At 38.7% G+C, this 22,152-nt stretch overlaps 1 protein-coding gene and 1 long non-coding RNA gene across 4 annotated transcripts in view; one reads left to right on the top strand and one right to left on the bottom strand.

The window, feature by feature from the left end:
- Positions 1–22,152, bottom strand: part of LOC149047189 (TNF receptor-associated factor 2-like) — a 36,834-nt gene that overhangs the window by 4,007 nt on the left and 10,675 nt on the right. The window contains exons 1-4 of one of the 3 annotated variants that reach the window (XM_089204792.1): positions 20,793–20,884; positions 9,255–9,332; positions 4,829–5,031; positions 4,301–4,361 (exon numbers count right to left, since the gene is read on the bottom strand). In XM_089204792.1, coding sequence (XP_089060918.1) covers positions 4,301–4,361; positions 4,829–4,974 — 207 coding nt within the window. In that variant the 5' untranslated portion in view covers positions 4,975–5,031; positions 9,255–9,332; positions 20,793–20,884. Of the gene's footprint in view, positions 1–4,300; positions 4,362–4,828; positions 5,032–8,565; positions 8,721–9,254; positions 9,333–20,792; positions 20,890–22,152 lie in introns of those variants that run through there. The other 2 variants (XM_089204793.1, XM_089204791.1) reach the window with 2 other exon arrangements.
- LOC149047190 (uncharacterized) lies at positions 7,124–11,439 on the top strand. Its single transcript, XR_016186098.1, has 2 exons — positions 7,124–7,370; positions 11,115–11,439. It is a non-coding gene; the product is annotated as an uncharacterized LOC149047190 (long non-coding RNA).

Here is a 22,152-nt window from a genome sequence, read left to right as displayed (position 1 = left end):
TTAAGATTAAATTAAAAATTAACAAAAAATATTTACAATGATAAAATACTTATACACTACATTTGTGTTGTGCCTTATCTGATTCTATTAAAATGTTAAAAGTTTTAATTTTAAAAATTCTCAGCGTTTCACAAACGCGCAGTTCTTTGGGGAGGTCATTCCATTCCTTTGCTGCGGCATACTCGAATGTTGACTGGCCTATAGCTGTTTAATTTGTATCTTGGGAAATGAAGTTCCCTACTATCTCTGAGGGCTTTCTGATCTCAATGCAAAGTACCCTTGAAGTTGCCCGGGACAGTGATAATCATTTAATATTTTATATACTGGTTGGAGACGTAAATAACGGCGCCTGTTAGATAATGTTAACTGGCCAAGTCTCTCTCTCATTGACTGTGAGCACGTTAAGTGATTTGTTCCTAAAATTATTCGCATTGCTTTGGTTTGCCACCTTTCCAGAAAATCGGAGTTCTTCTTGTTGCAAAAACCCCATACGATGCAGCCATAGTCTAGAATAAGTAAAACTGTCATTTTGTAAATCTTCAATAAAATAGCAGGGCTAAGAAAAGATGAAATTCGATGGAAAAGTTTCAGTTTAGGGTAAACTCTCGAGGCAATATATGACACGTGATTGTTCCATGATAATGATTCGTCTACCACTATGCCAAGATACTTAAAATGTCTCTGCTCTTTAATATTGAGTCCGAAAAAAATGTTAATATCTCGGTTGGTTTTGAGTGCTTTGTGACACGCAATAATCACGGTTTCCGACTTTTTTGTATTTTGAATGAGGCCACTCCTACAAAACCAGTGTCTGACGCTCTTGAGATCTTTGTTGACATTGTACACAGCTAAATCAATATTCTTCGAGCTGGAATGCATCGTAGTATCGTCTGCGTATAACGAAAGAGGGAACGTATGACATGCCTTCGATATGTTGCTTATATGAATATAAAATAACGTTGGTCCTAAAACTGATCCCTGCGGAACGCCAAAAGAAAGACGCATGGGATCTGAATTTGCGTCCTTGTAGACGACATACTGTAATCTCTCAGAAAGGTAATTGTTGAACACCGAAGTTCGGACTCTGACGCTGTAGGATTCGAGCTTGGTTTGCAAGACTTCATGTTTAATGATGTCAAATGCCTTTCTCAGGTCGTGAAAAACTCTGACAGACTTGAGACCATTATCAATTGCTCTTTTCCACGAGTCTACTATCTTAAGCTTAAGTAGGGCGACAGTTGCTGAAGAAAGTTTAGAGTAAGCGAACTGGTGGTGTTGTTGAAAGCAAAGTCTGAGTTCGCGAAAGATTCAAAAATCTTTGAAATACTGGGCAGCACTGAAATGGGTCGGTAATTATCACAGTCTGTTGTTGTTCCTCCTTTAAAAAGTGGCGTTACATTTGTTGTTTTCCACACGGATGGAAATTTGCCTGTGGAAAGCGATTCATTAAGAAGACGAGTGAGACTTCGAGAGATATTAGGTGCTGCCATTTTTAAGTCTTTTACTGAGTTTCCGTCAGGTAAATCTGAAGGGTTCGATATTTGGTGGTGCCTCATCAGGACCAAATTCAGATTCTCCCTCATTACAATTTGCCAATAGAGAGGATGCTAAAGATGTAAAATATGAATTCAGAGCATCCGCGATGTCTTTGTAACCAGGCAGTTCTTTGTCGTCAACAATCAATTTGTCGATATCGCGGTTTACGTTCTTGTTTGGGAGAACCTGTTTGAGAGTTTTACAAAAATTACTTGGGTTTGGTCTACTCTCCACTAATTTCGCGGTGAAATATGTTTTCCTGGCTTTTCTGAGTGATAAGTTAATGAGGTTTCGCAGACGTCTGTACTCAGACCAGTCTGATGACCGATTGAATTTCCTAGTTTTTCTGTGAAACTGGTCACGCCTCCTCATAGCAGACAGTATTGATTTATCTAGCCAGGGGTGAGTGGACTGGCGGATGCGTTTGCAACGGATAGGAAAGTGCTCGTTGAAGATGGTAAGAAACAAGGTTCGCCAGACATAAAATTTTTCATCGATATCAGAAAAATTTCCATGATGTTCCATGGCACAAGTTCTAAGTCTGAATTAACTCTTTCCATACTTTGCCTAGAAAATGAACGCGTTTCGATGTAGCGATGTTTAACAGGTTTTACGGACGGCCTGCATAAAAACTCCTTATATAGGTAGATGGTTTCTAAAGGAAGTTGATAAAACACCAGTACACTGAAATGAGTAGGGCGTTGATGTAATCAGTACATCAATAAGTGAAGAAGATTAACTCGTTACTCTGGTGGGTTCAGCTATCATTTGAGTTAGTTCATTTGCCATTAAAAACTCCTGCATTCTTCCTGTTTGTTTCAGTTCTCTCTTTAAAAAATCACAATTCAAGTCTCCCAAAATAATCACCTCGAAATTATCCCTTGTTGTTCCATGCAAAATATCGTCCAGGTAATTGAATATCTCGAGGGACTCATCAGGCGCTCGGTAAGCACAACAAATTACATATTTTTTGTGATTTACCTCAACTCGTTACCAAAGAGCTTCGTAACTACGCTCAAGATCACGTCGTCGGGAGAACTTAATTCTGATCTGAGTCAGTAAATAGATGGCAAAACCACCGCCCTTACGGCCGTGAGAGTGATCTAAGCGAAAGATTTGATAGCAGAGATAGCAACTTCGAAGTCAACAACAGTGTCGTTAAGCCAGCTTTCAGATATTGCAATCACCAAAGGATGGTTTCTGATGAAAATAAGGCGTATTTCGTCGATGTGAAGAAGAAGACTTCTACAATTAAAGTGGATCATCCAGGGCTTGTGCTGGGTAGCTTTTATTGGTAAACTGTGTTGATTTCGCACGTGCGCTTCGTCCAGCGACGGCGCACATGTGTTAGAGAAAGGCTTCTTGTTGTTAACGCTCGCTTGAACGGGTCCAGGATTAAGTTCTATATCGTAAATACATAATAATATTGCTACCGAGATGCAGTAGTAAGACACTCTGGCGCTCGAGCGAGATGCATGTCATATTTATTTCATCAACCTCTTCAAACTCGAGTAGGTGTTTATTTCATGGGCGCAGTCTTCGCCTTGAAACACGATTTGCTGAGAGTGGCAGGGGTCCAAGCAACGTTTCTAGGTGTTCGAAAACTGAGAAAGCCTTGAAAAACTCATAAACAGAAAAAATAGAGCGAAATATAGGCTGAAATTCGCGGAGCACAAAAATGGCCGTCCGGCCGCCATTGTCATTAAATGTGAAGAGTTTGAAAAATGTTTATTCAGAAATCTTTTCTTATGAAATGACCAAAGCTCAGATGATGTGCATGCATCTCATATTGCCATTTTGGAACACTGGTGGTAACAACTTCGAACTGCACGCGAGAATGGAGTCGATATTAGAAAAATTAGCTCGATTTTAAAAGTGAGGATGGGGTCAGATGGTGACGGCAACGCGTACGGTTGCTTTCATTCAGCAGAAGCTGTTGCCCACAAGTCTGATATCACCACTGCTTGCTTGTATATTGCTTTTAACTGGCGGAAGATATATCCCAAGACAGGCTCACGAAGCACTGGGAATGAGAGAATGCGTTTTACCCGTGATTAAAGTCTCGGCGGGCTGAAAGTCTCGCAAATGATGTAACTAAATGAGAAGGTTCACAGGATGGTATACATGATCCCAGGTGAATGCGGTTCAGTCCACATCAGCGAGGCCGGAACACCTCCTTTTCAACTAGCAAATCGTAGACGATATTCCTTCTTTGAATAAAAGCGCACTCATATGTGTTCTACCTAGGGTTTTTTCGTCTCCATTTTAATTGCGTTGTGTTACCTGTTACTGCTGGTCCTGCCGCTTCGCATGCAAATTTTGCTTACACGTCATGCTTTATTGTCATTCTCTGAGTTTGCTCTGCTGTTTTGTTTTTAATAAAGCATTTAGTTCAACTGTTTCTTTTTAAATATAGGATCCCTAGTGATGCCAGACAATTTAAGTAAAATGTTAGGAAATTAAATCATCTTCATTAAAAGAAAAATTGTTGTTATTACTAGTGCGCTTGTGCGACCGTGGCACCAATTAAACGGCTATCGTTAACGTCCATCAGCAAGCTCGTGGTTTAGGGATGATCTACTTCGTTTTTGCTTTCACCAAGGGGTGTCCCAAACCTTCCCTTCGAAGTCTAAAATAAACGCTGATTTTAATGAGATGTATAATGAATTTCCTAATTTTAAAATTCGCTTTTTGATTATAAAAGTTGTAATTACATAAGATCGCGTTTGAAAAAGACACAATACAGGGAAAACAAAATCCAAACCTGAGTGGGCAGAAGCCTTGTCTGATCTTTTAAACATATCATTCCCATGGAAGTTTTATCCCTAACAGAAAAAAAAAATAGTCACTGATTTGTAAGATGGAACAGGAATCATTTAGATATCTTCTAATATAAATAGTGTAACGAGTACATCTTATTTTCACTACTGCCTAAGTAGTGTACATTACTGCGAGGATCACTTTCATTCACGTCTTTATCCGCAGTTCAAATATATGACTTTCATATATTCTTAACCATTTAGTCATCACTTCACGGCTTTATTTAGAACCAACATCATGAGCAGCTCCCAGTTGGCTTGTTAGCTCAGTTGGTGAAGCGCTGCACCGGTATCGCAGAGGTCATGGGTTCAAATGCCGTACAGGCCTGAAATTTTTTTTTCAGGCCTTATTTTCACTACTGCCTTAGTAGTGTACATTACTGCGAGGATCACTTTCATTCACAGTACATCCTTAGTGATGATAACATAAAACAGCAAAAATAATAGTTTAAAATCTTCGAATGCACACTTACTCAATGAGATTTACTAAACATGACTGGCAATAAAAATGTCCACAACTTGTCTGCATGGCGTCTCTTAAAAGCAGTAGACAGTATACGCAAAAGTACTTCTCGGCTACAGCCCCTTTGTCCCTTTTTGAAAGGCGATGTCCAGGCATGCTTTATGTGGAATGACAGAGAAGGTGGGAAATTTCCTTGACTTTGTCCACCTGTCTCTGTAATTATAATCACACCGTGAAAAAAATATAATGATATATATATAATAATATAATATAATGTAAAGAAACTGAAAAAGTTTATAGTACATGGAAAATAAAACATATCCTTTTACTTCAGGCATAAAAATTGGATCATGAGCACGATATTTCTAATAATAATAATAATAATAATAATAATAAACATAGTCATAATAGATGACGAGGGGGAAGCCCGAATCTACCACAATCATATATGCTTGTTCGTTGAAGAGGCTATATGGTTAACGTTGATATTTCAATTTGATTCCAAGGCATAGGTCGCACTAAGCACTAAGCAAAGTTTCGCGAGAATTTGTTTACCTTGCGGTCAAAATTTGCCAACGAGACACTTTTCCTAGTGCTTTTCCTAGCTAACTTTTATGGTTTGGAAAATTTATGGACATCGGCAAAAACATCAGAGGTGCTGTTGTGTCTGGGTGGGGCAGGCAGATTTCGGAAAACTCGGGGTTAACAAAAGGAATCGCAGCGAAAACTGTCATCACTTGTCACTGAACAGCAAAGAGAAAACATGCAATAAAATTAAACAGCGCGCGAGAACTGCTTCAGTTCGCGCTCTTTCTTTACCATGGACGGAAGTGGATTTTATAATTATTACAATTCACCACAGTTCCCCGTTTTTTTCGGTGGCAGTGCAGAGCATCCGCAATATATGTATTCTCAAGGCCAAAGTTATAGTTCTGAAGAGACAACTATTGAAAGCCCTTCGCAGAATTTCTCTGCATCGTTGTCTCCGGAGCTCGTCGAACTCAGAGGACCAAGTTTGTCGTCGTCTTCTGCTAGGGAAAGATGTGTGTATGCTTGCTGGTCGAACGATTAAGAAACAATGTTGCTGAGATTATGGACCGAAAATTTTGACCGCTTTGAACACAGGGAAGCCCGAAAAGCGTGAGACAACATCGGGGGACAAAAATTCTTGAGGTATCGTTGGATCGTAGTAGTGTAAGTCAAACCACGACTCTACTGGTCGAGGAACTGACCAGGCATATGGTGCTCGAAGTAATCTTCGCTGATGTCGATTTCTCGCTCTTATCATGGCGGCAATCAAAACATTTTTAAAACATTCGTTAGCCCATCTTTCATACATCATACGAAAGAAAAATAAGTGCTCTTGACTTAACTGAATAAAAAAAAGTATCACAGTGATCGTTATCAACAGTGCTTCAACGGGACGCATTTTTTACCGTTTGTTTTCCTTTTTCATTTTAAGTTGCTCTCTTCCGACAACACGTGGATAAAAGTGTGTCTGGTTTATTTAAGTTATGCAAAGTGTCATCACTGACATATTTTTTCACCTAGTGCGACCCTGATAGTTGAAAGCAAAAGTTTGCTTTCCAGTTGTGGTTTCAAATTTTCTGTGGTTTTTTCGCCGGAAAAGTTGACAACTTTGCCTAAATGCGACTCATATCTAAAAAAAAAAAGATGGCTTAGATAAACATCAGCTATCAATTTGTCAAAATTTGCCCGTCTACCCACAGGCAGCCCAAGCTCCAGCTGTGAGATGATCCTCTTGCGTAATAAAAATCATGGGGAAAATATGAGAGTTTTTATGGGAATATTTACAACCCCTCTTTGGAATAAAACTGAAAATGCTGAAAATGGAATAAAGCTGAAAATGGCAAACACAGTGCATTGCTTGTTTTCTGACCGCTTACTTTCTGGCAACGAGGCCATTTTAGCGAGTTATACATTTCTAGGTTTACTATTCCTAAGAGAAAGAGAAATTCGTCGTAACAACGGGGGAATTCTTGTATTTCATCAATACAACCGTTGATTTTTATCAAAACCGATGTAGCTGAAATAGCCAAAAGGCAAAACCTTAGCTTAAAATACTTAAATCACCACCAAGAGCTAATTTATTGACAAATAAATGATAATCAATTTTCACTCAAGATGAAATTATCTTTGCCGCAATAAATAAAATATTGCTCAATGAATGCGAACAATGGTAACAAAACAGGCAAAATTATGGCGAAATGCTAATTCTACATGATCACGCACTCATCACGAGGGTATTTGCCGAGCTATAATTGGTTGGCAGTAATAGGAACCTAATTTTAGTTAAAATATGCCACGAGGTTTTCAATGGCATAGTAAGTTTCAGTAATAATCGAACACGCGAGGAAAACTCTTTTTCTGTCAGGCGGTAACGTAGCCCGAGAAACAATTTGCACAAGACAGAATACGTCGATGTACCAACACATGGCTAAATGTAGCCTTAAAACGGTGCAATCAGGACTTTTACTGGAGGGATGAAGAGGTGCAACGCGACTACTGAAAGTAGAACAAAGCCGAGACTGGTAAGATTTCCGTACGTCAAATCTTTTGATAAAGGTCATCAATTTATATCGCTTTTCCTTTATAATGACCAAAGTCAAACTTTCACAATGCTGAAATAAGAACGATAGATTTGGCCACAAAATAAAATAAGCGCTTTGACTTTGCCCCGTCAGAGACTCTAAATAAAATCATGATGCTACGTGTCTATCTGGACTTCCTTTGGGAAATCTTGTTTTCGTTATAAAATAAATCACTTGACAAAATACTTCTCACAGACAGCACGCTCTACAAGTTTCATTATTTCGCATCAAATTTAGCTTCTCTTCCTCGAAAAATTAAACAGATTTCAAAACTATAGGCAACAGCTATACAATACGTCCATTCAACAAGCGAGAAGCATATAAATATTAATCAAGTACCCGTCGCCAGAATAACAAGTTGACTTCAGTTTTTGAACGTATTTTGCAAAAAAATTTGCGAGGCAATAATATCATCTAAATAAAAATACCTTAACATCTATATCGATTCGTTCGGATAATATCATCTAAATAAAAATACCTTAACATCTATATCGATTCGTTCGGAAATTTTATTATTATTATTATTATTGATTTTTTTTCTTAAACGAGCAGATGATTTCAATTGTGCTTACGGAAGCATCTTTTATCGACGTCGAAATCGAATGTACCTTTTCATCAAAATACTTCTGATTCAAAACACGAATATTTCAAATAGCAATCTTTTGATGTATCTAAGAAAATTTTAGAATTTCACGAATGATTTTTGTGAAGTGAGCCCTTTAAGTAAACCGTAATCAACCCAATTTACAACAACATCTTGCTAAACCTGATCGAGAAGGGTTAAGAGCTTCCTTTTTTACGCGAGCAAACCACCATTAAAGGAAAAGGTGAATTTGTAAAGCGATAACATAATCGTACCAGTGCAAGAAAACACTTATACGGATGCGATACTGTGAATATCACTAAAACTAAAGATGCTGAAATGTTTTCTGAAAGGCCTATTGTGTTTGAATCAATCAAAAACCTTCCCAGACACACTCTCATTCTGGCCTACCATGACAGAGAAGGTTGAAATGAGAGAAATCAGCATCTTAGAACTTCCAAGCCATTTAGATAACAGGTTCAAAATATTGAATAGTAGACAGCAGAAGGTAGAATGTAATGCCGTGTTATAGAAATTTGGAGAGGAACTTACTTCTGAGTCACGATAAAAATTCCGCTTTTTCAACATTTCCAAAACGCAGCATTCAAAATAGCCCTCAGTGCAGGCGTCTTATTAGTGCGAGCAAACGTTCTAAGCTCGCGATCGTTTATCCGTTCGGCCATGTTTGATTTGCAGTTAAAGTGAATGGCCCTCGCCTCTCCTTATTTTTGACCTTCGACCGCCCGACCAGGCAACATTAAAAATGCAAATTAATCTCCCTAGTCTATGATTTTACACAAATGGGTAGGGAGAGGGCTTATTCATCATTACTCTTTCCACAAAATCATAGGAATATACTCCCTACTACGATACTAGCGGTCAATAAAAATATCTGCATTGTTTACCACCAGTATTTTCAGACCTGGATATGCTGCAAACACAATAAGGAGGTTACTAATACCCCATTCACACCAGCAAAACATGTTTTGTTAAACTGGTTTTCATTGAATGAAAATTATAAACAGAGAACTGAAAAACTTGATTTTCCATTGGATTCAAGTACTTGCTAACTTGCATTTCCAATGTGCTACATTCAAGTCAAAAATATTCGGTTAAATAGTTTCTATGAAGAAAAAAAAAATTAAACTGTGTTTAACAAAACAACTTTTAAACATGTTTAAGCTTTGGTGTGAATGGGGCATAAGATGATAGATGTTTATTCCTGGAGCATGAAGGTTTACCTTAACGATTTCTCTTTTTTTTTTTTGTGAAAAAAATTTTGGCTCAGCTTTGTAATGTTACTCCTGTAGAACTGTCAGCTGAAAAAGGTACAAAGAAAAGTATTAAAACAAGTATATTTAAACTAAATCATGGTTACTAATACCAAGCAAAAAAAACGAGATGATTATGGCAGCCGAGAGAATCTTTGGAGAGGATGGAAAGTCTCAACGTAGGCTTATACTATCATATGCTTTAAATGCATATGACAATTCAAATCTCCTGTTAGGTATTTTTCATCTTTGAGAACCCACCCACAATATTTATTCAGACTTAACGTGGGTAAATTTATCTATGCTGTCTGCTCAACCAGCGTGCTTCAAAAAGTGATTATAGTTTTGCTTCGTGCTCCATTCACAATGCTGATGGAGGGAGACTCTCTCCTGGAGGAAGTGTTGAAATAAAGTGCTTACACAACAACTAAAGGAATCCCTAGCAGGGAAGAAGTCGCTCCAGTATCTTAAAAAAATTTGATGACGCTAACTATCTTGGGCGTCTTCACGTAAAATGTGCTTTTGGAAATATCATCTTGAAAATGTAAGCTAAGTTGCGTAATTATATTAAAACTGTGAGCCCATAACATTGCCAGCACTTTTCCGTCGCAGACAGCACAAGATCCTACATTGCTGAGTTAGCATAGCCTTAATGTCCATCAGAGGTATCAGCAATTCTAAATACTGTTGTCTTTCTTACTCATTCACTCATCACAAGTGTTTGAAGGGGTGCTGTACTGTGATTTATTAAAGCGATGAGTTCAGATCACGGAGGTGACTGTATTCCAGAAAAACGATTTGGTAACTTCACGTTCCTTCAAGAATTCTACTTTCATTACATCAGGTCCTCTATCCACCATCTTAAATGCCTCAATTATTCAGATTTGCTGAGTGAACTGCTGGAAGAAGAGTCAAGTAGCATCTGTTTTTAAGAAAGACGATGAGTTTTCAAGAGCTAAATACATATTTTATAATACCCGGATTCCATGATTTGTTCGAAAAATTACTTGCTGCTCTTATAAATGAACATATTTCAATGGTATCGTAGCTGACAGCCTAATTGCATAGCGTAAATACTTCAAATGTAAAACAGCACTACTTCAACATAGATATTATGGTTGTAGTGACATCAATAAATCTCGAAGGCTTTTGATAGCTTTACACCCAACCCTCTGCCTGCCAAACTCAGCCTATGGCCTCAACGTACAAGCTTGCTTTCTACTCAGGGACTACTTCGATGATACATATTTACCATGGATCGTCATTGCAAAAAAAACTCCCCGAGAAAGTGTTTTGGGTCGATTTTTCTTCAGCACTTTAATAAATGAATATATTATGGTGTTAATAAAACTTAATTACCTATTCACGCCGATGATTAGCGAATCTACAACTCTGGCAAAGATTCCGTGGAACTTCATCGAAGAATGGAAAATTAATTAGCCATAATTGTCAATAGGTACACATAAAAAATTACAAGCAATGATTTCTAGAAAAAAAAAAAACTGCATCTCAACCCTCAATGTCAGAAACGTGGAAATTGATATGAAAGAGAGCATCGATCATTAGGAGTTAATTGGTGAACATACTCAAAATTTTCAAGCGAATTTCTAAGGTCTGTGGAAGGCAAACACTCCAGTAAAAGTCGTCAGAAGATTCAGACACACTCTCAGTGACTCAAAGCAAGGCTTTACAAGACTTCTTGACTCTCTTTACGCCTAACCCCCAAAATTTCAGTAAATGTTGCATTTCTTTAATGTAGGCAGTTGTAAATAAAATATATATTTCGAATTATTACTAACAGTAAAACTAAGAAATATAAAACTCTTCTAGATAACCTGGGACTTGTCAACTCCCGAGAGAGATAAAGAGAAGACTACATAACATGGAGGCATAGGACACATAAGTTCTTCAAGGGGACAAATACATATAAGCATAGCTCTAATCAAGGTCTAGCATTTTACTGTGAATTTGATGGACTCAGAGGTTAAAACAAATTTCGGTTACCACGTAAACATACTTCTTCCAAAGGGAAGTTCTCTTCTAAATTTCATGCACTAAGATGGTGGAACATGTTCAATGACCTACTAATGATATGATGTCAATATTACTGACATTGTAAATCAGATAATAAACGTGTTTTTATTATTTACCTCATGATAGTTTTTATTTTATTATTTCATATATTCTTTCTCTCAAAGACACCAATGACTCTTCAATCGAGTTGAAATAGAGTTCACTACTGCTTTAAATACAGCTCGACAACCATAATGGAAGTCATCAACATTGAGTAAATGAGGAAAGTTATCAGTACAAAAGTCACGTTTAATTCTTATATCACAGCAGTTAATCACGCGTATCCCTTACGTTTATATTAACTGCTCACAATGGTTATGTGCAATTTCTATCATTATTATAATTATTTTCATCGGTTTCGACAAACTTGTTCCTTTTAAAGTGTGAAGATGCTTTGGGATTGCACATCCTATCTACTTGCAGATCATAAAGTGACTAAATGAGTCAAACGATGGTTTTACCTCTTGCGCATTTAGATAATGTGCTTACGTAGGCATCATATTGGTCGCGTCGACAAATCACTTGCTCAGCATCAGAGTTTCTTTAGAAAATTACTCCTTTATTTACGAAAAAAAAAGGATGCCATACATGGCTATCTCTCGAATATTATGAGCGAATGTTATAATGAACAAGTTCAGCAATAAAATAATTGCACCCAAAGGTAATTAACAAACAACTATTCTCTGCTCTAAATCGCGTGCAACCTACGAAAAGCTGTCTAACTTATGATACATAATCTGGTTTTTGGTTATTCTATGTAACGACTTTGGTCACAGACACATTAAAAAGGGCATTCCCAAATAGAGGTGAAGTCGGTCTCTTTTGTGGTTAGTGCTGTAACCAACATTTTACCTTTGCATATTTTTATACGTTGCTTCCGGTGGATGTATCATCGGCGGCTTCGCCGAATTCTGGAGTCGAACCGCCTGTCAATTACTATCAAACCTATTTACCTTTTCAGCGTTCAAGAAAACTTGGGAGGGAAGTTAACACTCTTTAAACTTCGGTTTTCTGCCTCTTGTACGATCTTTTGAAGGTTTACACAGTTGGCTCAGCGGCTAAATTCAATATTTTTTAGTGTCACGCAGGGTCTGAACTAATCACTTAAACATGCTCCAGTTGCCTGACCTCATAGTCAGCGCCTTGAGATGAAATTAGTCCATCACGGTTCATAGGCGAATGGAAACATGCAGTGTCTTGGCTAAATCAAAATGATCCAAAACCAACGCTCAGTCTTTGGCCCTTTCTCTTTCCGTGCCGAATAGAATGCCGGCAAGAGTAAGAGAGTAGTTATCTAATAAATTCTAAGTGCAGGTTTATTGCGCGTGCCGTATGGAGTGCGAGATAAAGCGTGTGCCGAATGGAGTGCGTGATAGAGTGCATGCTGAATAGAGTGCGAGATAAAGTGCGTGCCGAATAGGGTGTGAGATAGAGTGCGTGCCGAATAGGGTGTGAGATAGAGTGCGTGTCGAATAGGGTGTGAGATAGAGTGCGTGCCGAATAGGGTGTGAGATAGAGTGCGTGCCGAAGAGAATGTGTGATAGAGTGCGTGCCGAAGAGAATGCGTGATAGAGTGCATGCTGAATAGAGTTTGAGATAAAGTGCGTGCCGAATAGAGTGTAAGATAAAGTGCTTGCCGAATAGAGAGCGAGACAGAGTGCGTGCCGAATGGGTGTGAGATAGAGTGCGAGCCGAAGAGGGTGTATGATAGAGTGCGTGCCAAATAGGGTGCGAGATAAAGTGCTTGCCAAATAGAATGCGAGATAAAGTACTTGCCGAACAAGGTGTGAAATAGAGTGCGTGCCGAATAAGTTGTGAGTGGGGTGCGTGCGAATAGAGTGCGAGAAGAAGTGCTTGCCGAATAGAGTGCGAGATAAAGTGCTTGCTGAATAGAGTGCGAGATAAAGTGCTTGCCGAATAGAGTGCGAGATAAAGTGCTTGCCGAATAGAGTGCGAGATAAAGTGCTTGCTGAATAGAGTGCGAGATAAAATGCTTGCTGAATAGAGTGCGAGATAAAATGCTTGCCGAATAGAGTGCGAGATAAAATGCTTGCCGAATAGAGTGCGAGATAAAGTGCTTGCCGAATAGAGTGCGAGATAAAGTGCTTGCCGAATAGAGTGCGAGATAAAATGCTTGCCGAATAGAGTGCGAGATAAAGTGCTTGCCGAATAGAGTGCGAGATAAAATGCTTGCTGAATAGAGTGCGAGATAAAATGCTTGCCGAATAGAGTGCGAGATAAAATGCTTGCCGAATAGAGTGCGAGATAAAGTGCTTGCTGAATAGAGTGCGAGATAAAATGCTTGCTGAATAGAGTGCGAGATAAAATGCTTGCCGAATAGAGTGCGAGATAAAATGCTTGCTGAATAGAGTACGAGATAAAATGCTTGCCGAATAGAGTGCGAGATAAAATGCTTGCTGAATAGAGTACGAGATAAAATGCTTGCCGAATAGAGTGCGAGATAAAATGCTTGCTGAATAGAGTACGAGATAAAATGCTTGCCGAATAGAGTGCGAGATAAAGTGCTTGCTGAATAGAGTGCGAGATAAAATGCTTGCTGAATAGAGTACGAGATAAAATGCTTGCCGAATAGAGTGCGAGATAAAATGCTTGCTGAATAGAGTGCGAGATAAAATGCTTGCTGAATAGAGTACGAGATAAAATGCTTGCCGAATAGAGTGCGAGATAAAGTGCTTGCTGAATAGAGTGCGAGATAAAATGCTTGCTGAATAGAGTACGAGATAAAATGCTTGCCGAATAGAGTGCGAGATAAAATGCTTGCTGAATAGAGTGCGAGATAAAATGCTTGCTGAATAGAGTACGAGATAAAATGCTTGCCGAATAGAGTGCGAGATAAAATGCTTGCAGAATAAAGAGCGAGACAGAGTGCGTGCCGAATACCTTGTGAGATAGAGTGCGTACCGAATGGAGTGCATGCAGAATAGGGTCCGAGATAAAGTGCTTGCCGAGTAGAGAGCGAGACAAAGTGAGTGCCGAATAGGGTGTGACATAGAGTGCGTGCCGACTGGAGTCGAGACAAAGTGCGTGCCGAATATGGTGCGAGATAAAGTGCTTGGCCATGTCACCTGGCTGGAGTAATACGCTTTATTTCATAGGTACTGAGATTTACCCACAAAAATCGTAGTGAATAAAATTCGTACTGATTCTAAATGTAGCCAATCAGGAGTACGAACGACAAAATTTCACCGTGAAAAATTATCGTTCGTCCAATCAGCAACGCGAACGACGAAATTTCACTAATGATGAATGAACGTACTGAAGAGAACGTCATGCGAGAGCCGTTGCACAAAACCCGCGCGCTTTGAAAAATGGCTGTGGGAAGGTTCGCTTCTGTTTACTCAGTTGAAGAATTCATTTTAGAACACGAAAACAAAAATACCGCTCAAAAAACTGAAAGAGGTGTAAGATTGCTTGAAAGATTTTTGAAAACGAAGGACGAAGACAGGAAAATTGAAGATATTCCAGCGGCTGAGTTGAATGAATTCATTAGCGAATTTATTATCTCCGTACGCACTAAAGATGGCAACCAGTACGAGCCGACTTCGCTTCGAAGTTTAATGGCCAGCTTCGAACGACATTTGAAGAAAAAGGGCTATTCCTTTATTACAATATTAATAGACATTGAACTTTATTGATATCTGATGAACACAGGTAAGCTTAAGTGTTATGAACTTTATGCACTTTTATTAACTTGTTGTTGAGAAATTTTTAAACTACTTTTTACGCTTTTCATCGCCCCATTTGTGCTATTTGTCTACCAAAGACAACACGAAAAAATCTCGGCACCTATGAAATAAACACATTACAGCATGGAAAATGCTTTGTACGATTTTCATTCACTCGTTGATACGTATCAGAAAACTCACTCGTTCGCTGCGCTCACTCGTTCGTTTTCTGATACTACACAACTCGTGAATAAAAATCGTACGCGCGCATTTTCCATGAAGCAATCTCTATATCTTATTCAAACTTTAAGAGCAAAGAACCGTTTTCTTTTTCTTGCAAAAAAAAAGAAAAATTATCTTTCATAAATTGCATTTGAAACCTTGGTCCACAAACACATTGTAAAGGGAGATTCATAGACAAGATATTTTCAAGGCTAATTTAATTAGTTAAGTTTCATTGAGAAAGACTTCTTTTCATTATTTATTATGGGCAGTAGAGGCGTTATTAAAGGATTGTCCCCCTGGTCCAGTGTGATAAAAGACCTCTGGTGCTGTGTGCCCAATGGTCCTTTGATCCTGTGTCAACTGTTCCTCTGATCCTGTGTGTCAACTGTTCCTCTGGTTCTGTGTGTCAACTGTCCCTCTGATCCTGTAGGTCGAATGTTCCTATGGTCCTGTATGTCAACCGTTCCTCTGGTCCTGTCAGTCAACTGTTCTTCTGATCCTGTGTGTCAACTGTTCCTCTGATTCTGTATGTCAACTGTTCCTCTAGTCCTGTGTGTCAACTGTTACTCTGATCCTTGGTGTCAACCGTTCCTCTGATCCTGTATGTCAACTGTTCCTCTGATTCTGCGAGTCAACTGTTCCTCTGATCCTGTATGTCAACTGTTCCTCTGATCCTGTATGTCAACTGTTTCTCTGATCATTTGTGTCAACTGTTCCTCTGATTCTGTATGCCAACTGTTCCTCTGATCCTGTATGTCAACTATTCCTGTGATCCTGTGTGTCAACTGTTCCTCTGATCTTGTGTGTCAACTGTTCCTCTGATCTTGTGAGTCAACTGTTCCTCTGATCCTGTGTGTCAACTGTTTCTGTGATCCTGTATGTCAACTGTTCCTCTGATCCTGTATGTCAACTGTTCCTCTGATCCTGTGTGTCAACTGTTCCTGTGATCCTGTATGTCAACTGTTCTGATCCTGTATGTCAACTGTTCCTCTGATCCTGTGTGTCAACTGTTTCTCTGAGACAGTTGACACACAGAAAGACAGTTTTCCACATCCTTTTTCAGTGAATCAACATCTTCTTGTGTGTAACTTAGACTTTCCTCTATTTCATTAATGTTTTCCTTCACAACTTCGAGGTATTTTTTAAAATCTTAGCGAGGCTTATCAATGGATCTTGGCAAAGCCTTCCGTCACCACCCTCTTAAGGTTACTTCCCACCTTCAGAGGCCGATAAAATCGATTTAATCGATTAAATTCAAACTTTAAACCTAATGTTTCCATAAAAAAATGTCGAAAAACCTTTAAAAGCATCCGAGTTATTTAGAAAAAAGCATTTTCAAATAAAAGTTAAAACATCAGGAAGATTTCGTAATCTCGGACCTGGACGAGTCCGCTAGGAGAATTTTCGTGGTAACCGCTCATGTTGGGACTCGATTTTCATGTTATTTTCATATTTTGTTTACATCGCGCACTTTTCAAAATTTACACGTAAAAGCTCTTTGTTTATGGAAAAATTAAATGCGGAAGAAAGTCCTTTAGAAAAAAAATGGAAAAGAAAAACAGGCCCAAACTGAGAAAGAAATGGTACCACTGTCAAATAAAGAAAAAATTCCTTTGTGAAAACGACTTGTACTAGCGGAGCTTCTCGCTGGCGTCTAGATTTCGAACAAAGAAGTAGCCGTTAAACCAAAATTTGCCATACAAGATGTTAAAAACGAGGTCTCCTTTATTTATGCAAGTACCAGCCTTGATACAAAAACATTAATAATCGCCTCAAATCGTAATTTTGAAAGCTGTATGTCGATTCGTTGTCTTGCTCCTCAGCTCCTTTTGCGGTTTTTCCATTTTTGCCGCGGGTTTTTCCTTTGCCTTTGGCAACTTTGCTTGTTATTGTGTCGTCCTCCTTAACGCTCCACCGCGCGACCAAACGTGTCTGAAATGGTTTACTTTTCCCGGGAAACCTTGATCCATCGTCATTGGCGCCAGGAGGTCCCGTTGTCCTATTGGTTTGCGGTTTCAGGAGGCCAAACAATTTCCTGTCGTGGCGCGAGTTGTTTGCGAATCTTTATGAGCTAAAATCTCGCATTTGATTTTAGGAAAAATACAACCACTTTGAGCGAATTTATAGGGCATATAGATTTGACCGATTTTCGTCAAATTTCGTCAAAACATCCTAGGAATAATGACAAACGAAAGCGTGTCGGGAAATTTCGATAATGGAAATATTTGTCCCGTGGCATCCATTTACGCAACACGACTCACATATTTTTAGCCACTCCAACTTTAGATACCGATATTTACAGAACCAATCAGAATATCGAAAAAGCCCGTCACACTTTTGTTGATTGATGCCTTGTGTATGAGACTGTGCAGCCATTTTGCTCGTGCTGCTGCATCCGATACTCAATATATTCAAAAGAAGAACCTTCGGTCGTTTCACGCCTTACCGGCTCCTGACACTTCCTTTAAAAAAAAAAGTCCCTTAATTATATTTTTATCGTAATCTGCATTTATTAAGCTTTCTTCTGATATATAGTTTGCTAGGATTTTAGTGAAACTAGCGCGCTGACGAATTTTTTCCCGAAGGTCACTCGCGAAGATGGGAAGTAATCTCAAGAAAGTCGATGGATTCCTTTAAACGTTGAAATAGCTTGCAGTCATTTCTTATTTCCCTTCTAGCGAAGAACTCGAACCTTTTTTTTTTGTTCTTTTACTTTCCCTCATAAGTCAAAAAGACACTATTGTTTAGACGAGTTGTTTTACCTAGCTAACTTTACAATGAGAAAGCCATTTGGAGCGTTAATCGATACATCTGCTCGTCATAGTGTCAGCACCAATTTCCCTTGGCATATCAATTCTTATGATGTATATCTTACTAATGTTTAAACTCATCACATCTTTAGAGTGTCTTATTAGTGATCTGTCTAAGCAAGAAGTATTCTTCTTATATCTGTAATTATTTTGTCCATCTTCCGTGCTGCTGAATTGTAATAAATAAACTTCTGGTCTAACTATAACGCATCCAGCTCTTCTCTACTCTGGATATGTGTCCTGCCTCAGACTAATAGCCTATTTTTGTCGCAACTCACTTGGCATGTCACGTCCCGTGATGCTGTTTTGTTACATGCGTGACGTATATTCAATATGACCTTGCACAAGAAAAACTATGCTGTTTCTCGCATTACAATGGGCTTATTTTTTACTCAACTTATCGAAGAGTACAGGAAAAGAGAGATTAAGGAATAAATAGTAATAACAAAACAGGCTAATGATTGCTACTATCACATTACTAACAGCTCACTCAACAGGTTTAATTTCAAATTGAGTAAATGTTATTTATTTGCTAGCTTTTTTCTCAAAGTTTTTTTTTCATCAGGCTACGTTTAGTGACCGAATAAATTTAGTTAATTCACGTTAAGTCTGTAGATAAATTCGATATTTACTCCCACATATGTGAACCTCGCCGAGGTAGAGCAGCACAAAATATTCTTAATTCTCACGTGAGTATCACACTGAATTACGCAAATAGCTTTTTGAGTCATTTTTAAAACTGTTATAATCATAGAAATCCTCTACGACACGTAATGAGAAATATTACAAATATAAGTCCCAGCTGACACGATTCAACGTAACGCCATTCCCATCAAGGTTGATTCACGAGCGAACGAATGAAAAGAGGCTACTTTTGGTCGATCAAATAAATATATCTCATCAAACATTTTAGTGCATAGTATCGCTGAGTATTTTTAAAAGTTGTGCTGCTACGGGCTCGTCAAAATACAAACAGCGAGTTTTTTCACAGTACAAAATAACCAACTGTCCAAATAACCATACAATATCGTGGGATATTTGCACTCTATTCGCGCGTTATTTGTACTCTCCATTGTGCAGTCGGATAATAATATTTAATAATGTTAGAGAGTAAACAGCCTTAACGATGGGCTTGTGTACTGCAAACTACTGATGCTTTTATAACAGTCAGTTATTTTACCTCAAAGCTCTGAATGTAGTGAAGCAGTGTGATGACTGAAAATGATAGTGAACCCTTGTGCAGTGTATATCAACCTTAATTACAATACCAACCTCGTAAACAGAGCAGAACTTGGAGATTCATAAGCAATCCTTTAAAAATTTAGATAATCAATTCCACGTGCCTTTAAGTGCTTCGTCTTCAAATGTTGCGTGATGATTACGGTTGTGTTACTCTGAAGTCACGTAATTAACTAAACGCTATCGAAGCGTGAAATCGAGGTTGTTTGGGGAATTGTTACGAAACTGAATAGGCAATTTTACATGCGAGGTCACAATAAGTATTGTTTACGTAACTGGCGGTTTTGTTTGGGAACGTTCATCAAGTTGGTTTTTCCTTCTTTTGCTCCACTGTTTGATCAAAATACACCTTTGTAGACCTTCCAAACGAAAAGCAGACGTGCAGAAGATTACTCAGCTGGAAAGAAACGGGCTTCGGTCGTAACGAGAGTCACGTTCCCACCAATTGCGCGGCTCCACCGACGTAGCAACATAGTTTCTTTAGAAACTTACCCTTTTCACCTATTATTCATTGTTATTTCCGAGAAAATATTTTCACTTGGCCTCCCTTTAAAAGTGAGTTTGGTTTATTTGGAGTCCACAGTTAGCGGCGTAATAAGGTCACTTTGGATTTCACCAAATCGATGGAGTGCTTCACTCCTTATTGAATCCTAGTCTTTCCTCCTTTTAAAATTTCTGACTCCGTAAAAAATCATCTCCCTAGCCCTATACAGGCTTATACCGTCGGTAACACCATAGAAATCATTTGCGACTTCGCAAATTTCTACTAGCCGTTTATGGCAAACATAGTCGATCAATTTCCGAGCAATTCAAAGGAGAAGAGTCCTAGCGATTCTGCCAATCTGCTTATTTCATGTTCACATGGAAGAGTGCATGTAAGAAAAGGTCGTCTCCCACTAACGACAATTCAAAGAAGAAACACACCGGTGTAAGTGAGCCGGCGAGGCGAGGCTCTAAGCTGTGTTTCGGTGCGCTTGCAATATCCTCTACACATACTCTTCTGGAGAGAATGGCACAAGTACCATTTAGGTCTTGAAGAAAGAGCTTGCTACCCAACCAATACAAACTGCTTGTCACCATTGAAAGTCGGGGTCAAACTCGAATTCCCAGAAATTTGCCTCCGAAATAACTCACGCAATTCTCGTTAGGAGAAAAAAAGGAAGAAAAGTTATTCAAAGCTATACTCAGAATAAGAAAGCGAAAGTACTACTGAACCATAAATATTTGTTTGCAGCGTGAAGAATTTAGTCAACCACAAATAGCATACGATAATACGGAATATCGGATCTCCTCTGAACGAAGCGAGTATATAAGATAAAACCCCACTGTAAGCAGATAGATTGAGTTGCATTTATCCAGTGTACTTCCGCATAACGGAAAGCATCGATAAAGAATGAATTACTGATTGAACTGTATCAAGCTAAATCAGGAGAATGTAGAAGCCGAGCCATACTTGTTTTATGCCGTCTACTGACCTCACCGTTAGATGACAGAACGATCCACTGATTTGTCCCTTGTCTCAGTGTGCCTTTTCGAACGTGTCTTGTCCAATACTGTTAATAGCCGGAATAGCTGTGAATAAAAGTGATAAATACTTAAAAGTAATGAAAAGATCATTAAAATCACTGATCTACTCGCCAGTAGCAACTTGCGATATTTTCCCTAACCGAGTTCATTAGTCCATCATTTGTCATTTGTCGATGGCCTACTTTTCTTGATATATTTCGAGGAATCAGTCTAGTAGCTTGGTAGCTTACAGGGGTATAACTACATGTGTGACCCTTTATAAGTCACGTGATGGAGTCTCGGCCAGTGATAAGGAAGATGGATCAATATCAGTATCTGGGCAACTGCCCACCTACTCCTCCCCTAACTCAACAACAGTCAATTAATGTTGGGTTAGGGGAGGGGTAGGTGAGCAGTTGCACAGATACTGATATTGATCCAGGAAGATAAAGAATGGAATGCGTTTCTATGGAATGCGTTTAGATGCTAGATCTCTGTAAAGCACAAATTTCTTTCAAAGAATAAACGATAGGAGTAAAAGTGCTTTGGTGCTTTACGTTTTAAATGTTACTCAAACGGTAACGGAAGAGTGCGCCTCCAAAAGTCCGATGTTGCTTCACGTAATGATCAAGTCAAGAGTAAAATTGACAAGTGCAAATATATAGACTAATAACAAGCAATGGAGAAAATGTCTTTTTCCCAAGGAGTATAGCCCCTAAAGGTGAAATAACAATTAAGCGTTTGGGAAAAATTTTGGCGCGAATCTAGTCCCTATGGGTGTTCAACGAAGCGTTGATGTCCGCAATTTAAGACACTTTCTACTTAAAATTTAAAGCAACAAGCATTCTCACGAATCTGTTGAGTATTCATCTACTAAAGCCCTATAAACTATCAAAAAAAATCACTGAACTGAATTTTGAACACACATGATAATATCTGCCAGTTTCCGAAAATACATGGCGTCAACCCTTGTATCCATTTCTTGTAACATGAAATTACATCTTACAGAAACACGGTGCCATGCACACAGTTCTGCACGTCTTTCGAATACAATCTCAAAAGCACGGATAAGAGAGAATTTGGGCTTGGGATCCCCCTAATAAGAGAATAAAGAGTCATTGGTTCTTGGTATTATATCTCCTAACAAAGAGAATACAACCAGTTTATAATTTCTTGCTCCTAACTTAACTACTGACGCAATTTGTTTCTCCATCATTAGTCCTGACTTAAGTCCAAGTTTGGTGTAAGGGACTATTACATATTAGATTTAAGTCTAGATTGTTAATTGGGGAGCTAGATTAAAGCCATTTCAATTCCCTTTTAAAAGTA

Source organism: Pocillopora damicornis, chromosome 4 (assembly GCF_964200805.1).
Source record: "Pocillopora damicornis chromosome 4, jaPocDami1.2, whole genome shotgun sequence".
NCBI classification, from domain to species: domain Eukaryota; kingdom Metazoa; phylum Cnidaria; class Anthozoa; order Scleractinia; family Pocilloporidae; genus Pocillopora; species Pocillopora damicornis.
This window is presented reverse-complemented; position numbering and strand designations above follow the sequence as displayed.